We start from the raw sequence: 9310 nt of genomic DNA, 5'->3' as shown, positions 1-9310 counted from the left end.
CTTTGAAAAATGGAAACTGGAAAGTATCTGATTACTTCAAAGGCACATTAGTTTTTATTGAGTCACATTTTCAGATCTTATTCCATTTCCATCTCTCCATCTTTTATATATTAGTGATTTTTCCAATTTCATTTTCTGAAGAGAATCTATTCTCCACTCCTTTGTGTAACTTGTATAGTCATGTAAGACATCTTTTGTCAACTTTCATACTTCATAACTATTTAAGATCAATTTTTAAAATTATAAGTTCCTGTTTCTCTTATGTTACTCCCTTTTAATAATTGTTAATATATTTTATTTTGAGTCACTATTTTTTCCTGTACTCACATTTAGGTATTAAAAAAAGGAAGAATTCTGTTTTATACTTGAGTCCTTCTCAGTATTTATTTTACTTCTAACATTTCTAATTTTAGGCTCTAAAATTTAATATGTAAAATGCAACTCTCCAAATATGCAGATAATGACACAAAAACAATCAGGATCTCAGACTAAGGAAGAATGTGGATTAAGGGTTAGAGGGACATAAAGAAAATACAGTAGACAGTACATGAATCCCATATCTTGTCCCTGATGCCATTATCCTCTGCTTCTTGTTTCACTGGCCCTTGAAATTCCCATCAATTCCAGTTTACCACATCAGAGTAATGGCATACTGTTTTCTCAGTCTCTATTCTCTCTCCTCTCTTGTGTTTGTTTCTATTTCTTTTGGTCTTTGCTTAAACATTCCTGCTTCACATGTATTTTTTTTTTATAAATTAAATTGCATTCTCAGGCATTCATAATTCAGACACTCTCCATCATTGAAATTTTGGTAATTTGTATTTCATGGATCCCTTTTTTTCTATGATAATTTGGCTTACACTGTTTTACATATTTGTAATCAGATTCATTGATCAGATATTTTGACCATTAGTTTTTTTGATTTCACAACAATGTATTGCTCCTCCTATCTATAGACATTAAAAAAATCATTCTCTGGCTTTATTATAAGGACAGTGTGCTTTCTTGTTTACTATTCACTTCTCTAAACTCCACATACTACTTTCTCTTCCCAGAAACATTCACTTAGAAACAATTGTTCAAAGAATGAAATTATTCAGTTTTCAGGAAATCTCATTAATTATAAGTGGTTCATGGTTTTCAGAAAGAAAGAACATCTATTGTACTTACATTAATAAATGTACCATGAATTGCTATAAGTTCCACCTAACAGTGTATTCTCAATGAAAATTCTTCCTGACCAACATTAAACATTGTCATGATTTTCTCAAGTTTACACAGCTGTCAATAAATGCATCAAAATTATGTTAAATGAACCTGACAAAAAGCTAAATTTCTAAATCACAGGTCAACATTTACTTTTGGACTTTTGTGTACTGATAATAATTATTATAAGGTAGTAGATTAATATTATTAGTAATAGTATGATAATGAAAACTAACACCCATTGAAATATACTGCTAGTAAGGCTTTTTAACATCAAACATAATAATAGCAATCATCGTGTGGTTAGAAAATGATTAAGGACTCAGAGAAAAAACTCATGAAAATTATTGTGAAAAAAAAAACCTTAGTGAATATTATTGAACTACTAGAAGCAAAAAATTATTACATTTATAAAGAAAAAGCAGTTAATTCACTTCAAATGATTTAGAGGGATTGGTCAGAATAAATTGTCTATATTTGTTCATACAGAAAAATTCCATAAATGGAAGTTATTAATGATAAAGTAGAGAGACATTTAAATAAATTAAAAATAAGAATATCTACACATATTTAAGAATGGTCAGGAAAATTAATTTGGGTAAATGAGTGGTAGTCATTGTTAAAAGAAAGAAATGCTTTCAAGGGTTGTTTTGTGATATGTCAGTGACTATTATTTGAAAAATATCTTTCCTTTATCTCAAGCAGATACAAAAGTCATATGGAAATAGAGAACCACACACTTATCACAAAATTTCTCATCCTGGGTCTCTCTGATGACCCTGAATTGCAACCTATTCTCTTTGGATTGTTCTTGTCCATGTACCTGGTCACGCTGCTTGGGAATTTGCTTATTATCTTGGCTGTCAGTTCTGACTCCCACCTCCATAAACCCATGTATTTCCTCCTCTCCAATCTGTCCTTTATTGATATCTGTTTCATTTCAACGACAATACCAAAGATGTTAGTGAACATGCAGTCACAGATAAAAGACATCTCCTATATAGAATGCCTTACACAGGTATTTTTTTTAAATACTTTTGCTGGAATGGATAATTTTTTACTCACTTTAATGGCTTATGATCGCTTTGTAGCCATCTGTCACCCCCTCAACTACACTGTTATCATGAACCCTCGACTGTGTGCACTTCTGATTCTGATGCTTTGGATCATAATGTTCTGGGTGTCCCTGATTCATGTTCTGTTGATGAATGAACTGAACTTCTCCAGAGGCACTGAAATTCCACATTTCTTCTGTGAACTGGCTCAAGTTCTCAAGGTATCCAACTCTGACAATCATGTCAATAATGTCTTCATGTATGTAATGAGTTCCTTACTAGGTGTGATTCCTATGACAGGAATCCTTATGTCTTACTCACAGATTGTCTCATCCTTATTAAGGATGTCCTCTACTGTGAGTAAGTACAAAGCTTTTTCCACATGCGGTTCTCACCTCTGTGTGGTTTCTTTATTTTATGGGTCAGGATTTGGAGTTTACTTCAGCTCTTCTGTGGTTCATTCTACTCAGAGAAGAAATGTTGCTTCATTGATGTACACTGTGATCAGCCCCATGCTAAACCCCTTCATCTATACGCTAAGAAACAAAGATGTGAAGGGTGCCCTTGGAAAACTTTTCAACAGAGTTGCTTCTTCACCATCATGTATCAATGACATCAGAAATAAATTATTACTGAGAAGTATAAGGCAAATTTTATGAACATACCACTCCTGGGTCTTTTTTATATTTTCAATCACATAACTCATCTACACTATTCTGAAAGTTTATGTAACTTTGCATCTGTGTACTTATTTACAGAAATATTTTAATTTTCTATAAATGAAAATTATTTATATATATATATATATATATATATATATATATATATATATATATATATATATGAATTATGGCTCATGAATTCAAAGGACTTAATCCTAAATCATTTTTGGAAGGTCTTCACCTTAATTTAATAATATTTTTGTTTTCCCTAGGGAAAATGTTATGATAAAACTAACATTAGGTTATTTCATAGGATATCCACTAAAATGTATTCCTCTCCCACAGCAACTGTAGCTTCAGAGAAGTTTGGGGCTTGTGGTAGTTTGAATACACTTGGCTCATCTGGAGTGAAGTGACACTATTAGGAGGTGTTCTTTTTTTGGAGTAGTTGTGGCCTTGTTGGAAGAGGTGAGTCACTGTGTATGTGAGTTTTGAGGTCCCACCCAGTATTTAAGCTGTACTCAGTGCAGAAAAGTATGTCTGTCGTGGAAGAAGACAGACCAGATGCAGAGCATGCAGCTTCTTCTCCAGCACCATGCCTACCTGGATGCTTCCATGCTTCCCACCATGATGATAATGGACTGAACCTCTGATATGGTAATTCAGCCCCAGTTGAATGTTATCCTTTATAAATGTGGTCTTGGTACTGCAATAGAATCCTAAGGCAAAGTTTGATACCATAGACTTGAGTATTCATGTGACAGGCCTGACTATATTTTTGCTTGGAGGAATATAGATTTGGAGACTTTGGCTTTGGTACACAGTGGAATTCTTTAAGTGAGGCTTAATGGAATCCTAGTAGGAATATGAAAGACGGTGCTGAAGCTAAACTGGGCAATCCTTACTAGAGTGGTTTCAGAGGGCAGGAATTTTATGATTTTGCTTGGAGATTATTCCTATGATGTATTGGTGAAGTGTGTAGTAGCCTTTTGCATTTATCTGAGGCTAAACCTAAGGTGAAAAGAATCAGTTGAATTGATAAAGCAAGTCTCAGAAAAGCCCAGCATAAACTTTGTTCTCCTGTTTACTCTCATGAAGAACATTTAAGCATAGGAAGCATAGAAAGAAAAAATACAAAATGTATGTTTCAAATAATAAAGGGGCACTAGGAAGTTGAATGAAGCTGAATCCATTATTCAAGGAGATAAGCAGATTAAAGAACTGGTAACCTCAGGGCAAGATTCAAGCAAGATAAGCTTATTGTTTATGCTTTCAAAGTTGATCAAGGGATAGTAATATTATGCATTGTTATTACCTTGTTATTGATTTCATTAGGGCTTTATTCAGAAGTGAACTACAATCCAGAAATGGAGGGCACACCTGTGGTTCAGATCTGGAGGCTGGAAGACATAGGCTTTTGATATGGATCCTGAGGAATAATGGCCATCAAAAGCTTAGACACAGACATGGTGTTACACACCTTTAACCCAAGGGACAGAAGCAAGCAGAGCTCTGAGAGCTAAAGGCCAGCCTGGTACAGAGCAAATTACACATAGACAAAGGCTGAGATTCTAGTGTGGTGGTACATGCCTTTAGTCCCAGAACTCAGGACATAGATGCATGTAGATCTCCGAGTTCAATGTCAATTTACAGAGCAAGTTCAAGGATAGCCAAGTTTAGGCAGTAATAAAACAAGTGGGTCATGTTCCAGCACCAGCAAGCTGTAGAATTCAGCATCTTTGGTCATGTAGGTCTTCCTTTAGTCAAGATTAGAAGGAGTTACAGGGAAAATTGATGCTGTTACCTGGAGCTGAGAAATTAGTAATGATGAAGAGAACAGCATCACTGTGGTGAAAACTGGACATTGTTTTCTGAGAGCACAAAGAAGCTCTTTCAAGAGACAACCAATGTTGTTCCTTGTTCTTCAACAGGGCTTTGTAATGTGTATGATTTTGATTTTATAGGAAATTGCTGTTATGTGATCAGATGAATCTCAGAATAGACTTTGAACTTTAGATTTTTTAACGTTGTTGAGACTGCTATAAAGTGTGTGACTTTAAAAACTGGACTAAACATATTTTGCATTATTCTATGGGTATTTATGGCCCCCATAAACTCATTTGCTTGAACAAGACCCTGGAGCCAGGGAGTGGAATGTGGTGGTTTGAAAATGCTTGGCCCATGGAAAGTGAGAATATTCGTATGCATGGCCTTGTTGGAGTAGGTGTGTTCTTCTTGAAAGAATTGAGTCACTGTGGGGTGGGCTTTGAGGTACTATTCTTTTTTTTTTTAATTACTTTATTTATGTACACTGTAGCTGTCTTAAGACACATCAGAAGAGGGCATCAGATTCAATTACCGATGGCTGTGATTGCTGGGAATTGAACTCAGTACCTCTGGAAAAGCACTCAGTGATCTAAACAGAGGAGCCATTTCTCCAGATGAGGCCCTATTCTTAAGATCCATTCAGTGCAGAATAGTTAGTATTTCCTGGTTAAAGTCAGACTAAGATTCAGAACACTCAGTTCCTTCTCCAGTTCTGTGTCTGCCTGGATGCTGCCATACTAATTGACTGAACCTCTGAAACTGTAAGCCAGCCTCAATTAAATGTTGTACTTTATCAAAGTTTTTTTGGTCATGGTGTCTTCTTACAGCACTGGACACCCTACCTAAGACATGGCCCTATTGGTTTCTCCTGCTTCCATAATAAGGTTTTACAGGCCCAATTTTGTGGAGGATTTGTGGAATTAATCACACTTGCTATTGCTTCAAGAACATAACAGCTATGTCATGTCTAAAATCCAGCACTCCACAAAACCCCTCTCACTTTTCTCTGACCTTTTTGTTCCTTCTATATCTTTTCCCAGAATTTTTCTGAGTTATTCTTTGAGGGGAGAATACTATGGATGTTCCACTTATGGCTGGATGTTTATAACTGATATGGTGTATACCTGAAATAATGAAGTTAATGAGAGAGATAGATACAACACACACACACACACACACACACACACACACACAGAGAGAGAGAGAGAGAGAGAGAGAGAGAGAGAGAGAGAGAGAGAGAGAGAATTCCCATGGCTGAAGAAATCATTGTACATAGTGGGGAAGCTACTGTTGTTATTCTTTTTTTCCAAATAAATTCTGTGACTAGCAATCTACCTTTGAATTGGCTAATTCGATACCCATAGATACCCAATTGCCATCTATGATGAGAGAAACTTCTGTATGGAAGTGTTCAGATGTCACTTCAGAGAACTGTAGATTTCAGAAGCATGGTATAGTTTGTCTTACCCCTATTGCAGGGTATTTGATCAAACTTTGAACCCTGAGATTGGTTATTTACTAGAAAAATTTTGTTTATAGTTTTGTGTGACTCGGTCTTAGCATACACCTTCATTCTAAGAGCTTTCTGCTTGAATACTGGATTAAATACAATTAACCATTGGTTAAGAGGAAGAACAAGCACCAAGTTACAGAAAGTGATTATAGGATTAGTAAGAAAAAAAAACCAGAGAGTAATAGGCAGTCAGAAGGATGTCTAGAAAGACACAAAAGAAGTAGAAGATCAGCTTTGTGCTTTCTCTGAACCAGCAGGCACCCTAGCATCTTGTTCCTGAATCCTTATTGCTAAATTTGAATGGTTGAGATTCTATTAAAACAAAACAAAAACCAAACCAAACCAACAACCAAAACAATAACAAACAAACAAAAATGACATTTGCTGCTGCAACAATGGGTAAAACTATAAGGACAGAAAAATCCCACCAGTGTACAAACTGAGAAGCCATCAGATTTTGTAAGATACCTGGCAATATCTCAAGAAGAGAGTTATGTAATAATAAAAATAAAAATAATCTTTCCCATGTTAAAGAAGGAAAATATCATAGCACAGTGCATTAGGATCCTGCATAATATTACTTTGGATGGCTTCAAAATACAAGTCGAAAATGAAAAGATACATGACTTCATTGAGATTGACATGATACGGATTATAATTACTCTCAGCCTGGTAGTTAATATTTTATCCTTGATAGTCATAGAGATTTTCTGTGCTAAATATGAAAAGTGGATTAATAAGATACAAGCCTTACAAAGATTTATAGGTGAAAATAACAAAAATACTCAGACAGAGACAGAGGAATTTAGATAAGAACCTACCATGCCACCACAGGTTGAAACTGAAAAGGGGCAGCCCAAGGTTGTTAGAAAACAAACCTTAGTTTCTCTTGCTACTATATAAGAATTAACAGCTGATGAGGAGAAACAATGAAGCAATCATTTAATATGGTATGCACTCACCATATATGAAACAGATATTAAATTTATGTGTGGCTTAGAACAGAATTATACCTCAAGATTCAAAAAGATTTCTTAAGAGCAAGATTGCAAGGTGGTTCTCAGTTACAATGGCAAACATGATGGAAAGAGGAAGCTAGGACCACAGAACAATGAAATAGAGGTAGCAGTATTAATATATTCTAAGATCAATTACTAGGTGAGTGTCATTATTCTGAGTTACAAAGGCAGCTTGGATCTGATGATCACACCTTGTTGCTATGCTGTTTAATAGCTTTAAGTGCTTGGGACAAAGATAAACAATTGAAAAAGAGGCCTGAGTTAATTTCTAAAATTATACAAGGCCAAAAAGAAAGATTATTTTTTTGCAAAGATTGACTTCAGCTGTAAATAGAATATCAGATTCAGAATTCAGACATATATTAATCAAAATTTCAACTTTTAAAAATGTAAGTTCCAAATTCAAAAGAGTTATTAGGTATTTAAAGACAACACCAGCACCAATATACGAATGCATTAGATATACAGCTGATATTTGATCTCTCATTTATGATGCTACTCTGATATAGAAGTAATTTCTAAAAGTTTTAAGAGCCATCAAAATGTCAGATGTTTTATTTGTGTAAGCAAGGTAATTTGAAAAGGGATTGTAGACAAGGCATTCCTAGAGACAATATGTTTTCTAGATATAGTACAAAATAAGGCCCCAGCCTTCTGAAGTATGCAGAAGGTATGGTAAAGATCAGCATGGACTAATGAATGACGATCAACTAGAGAAAGGCCATTGGGAAATATCCTAAGGGTCTCCCATAGACCCTGATATCAAATTCAGTTAATTTTTTCCATGTCAACATCAGAGAAATTACAACATTTAATTCCTGTTGTTTAAAAAACAAACACTGCTGTGGATGAAATCAAGGACAAAACAACTTCGGTAAATAAACAAAAAGTTCAGGAGAGGCTAGAAAAAATGATCAGAGAACAAAGCAAAAATACAAATGAATGGCAATGGTGTTGAAATTCATGATTTACTAGACATAGTTTTGAGGGTTTCCCACCTTGCATAGCAACAGCCATTTTACTTCATGTTTGCCAGCTATTTCTTATTGTTGCTGTCTTATGCTTGCCAATCACTGATGCAGCAAAATAACATGACTTAAAGCAGGGTTACGCTGACTGGTACTGTTATGCTCTGTATGTTATGAGGATTCTTATTCTTAAAAAATTCTACAACGATAAGCTTCATGTAGGACCTATTAAATTAAGGGTCAATATGAACTGTTGTAAATAAAATGGCTTGAGTCAGGGTTGGCTACCTGGCAGCACTTCACACCATCTGCATATGAGCTCATTTTGTGTGTGGTTTGCTTTTTTTTTTTTTTTAGCTTTTATAAGTTGATCCTGAGAAATATTCAGCCAACATTTTTAAGCTGTTGTCCTGGTCAAACAGTCTTGTGGTGTATATTCAATAAATGATCACTGTTTAACTGATCAATGTTCATGTGGTTTGTGGGATGACTGCTGTGCCCCAACACAGGAGAAGAATGTAACAATTATTTCACCAAAATCTTGCCATCCAGATTGGCCTCTTCAGGAGGTGAATATTCATCTTCTAGTTTTGAAACTTTATTCCAGGTAAAAGAAAGTAGAGGATGGACTGAATTTGTAGGGCCAGAAAGACAAGGAAGGATATTAGAACATATGTGACTAAAATAGCCATGAATTTATGTGGGTATGATTCACTGCAGCAATGGAAAACACAGACTAATATTACTCCAACCTCAGAAATAAATCACAAAACACAGAATGCTTCTGATAAAAATATTAAAAAGTATTATCAAGAACAGTCACAGGCAGATCAGGTTGTAGATAATCAGGACACACAAGCTATTAGTTTTTCAAAGGTATAAAGCACCCTACCTTTATAATGGTAAATTGACAAACTGTGAGTTGAAAAGGTCCATGATGTCATAAAATTTAAAGGCACTAGGAAAGTTTGTACAGAAACAGCTAAATGCTCAACATATTGAAGAATCGACCTGTCCTTGGAATTCTCCTATATTTTTCATTAAAAAGCAATCTGGAAAA

General features: G+C 35.0%; 1 protein-coding gene across 1 annotated transcript; it reads left to right on the top strand.

Moving 5' to 3' along the window:
- The first annotated feature begins 1924 nt into the window (after window positions 1–1924).
- On the top strand, window positions 1925–2920 carry LOC110302221 (olfactory receptor 867). The gene has a single exon (XM_021173041.1). The coding sequence runs from the start codon at window positions 1925–1927 to the stop codon at window positions 2918–2920; it is 996 nt and encodes a 331-aa protein (XP_021028700.1).
- Window positions 2921–9310: the final 6390 nt, after the last annotated feature.

The sequence above is a fragment of the Mus caroli genome, chromosome 9 (genome assembly GCF_900094665.2).
Source record: "Mus caroli chromosome 9, CAROLI_EIJ_v1.1, whole genome shotgun sequence".
Lineage (NCBI taxonomy): Eukaryota > Metazoa > Chordata > Mammalia > Rodentia > Muridae > Mus > Mus caroli.
The sequence above is the reverse complement of the archived record's forward strand: the minus strand, read 5'-3'. Positions and strand labels throughout refer to the sequence as shown.

Bases quoted from the DNA above. Each gene is read 5' to 3' on its own strand.
- LOC110302221 (XM_021173041.1), top strand. From the start codon at position 1,925: ATGGAAATAGAGAACCACACACTTATCACAAAATTTCTCATCCTGGGT.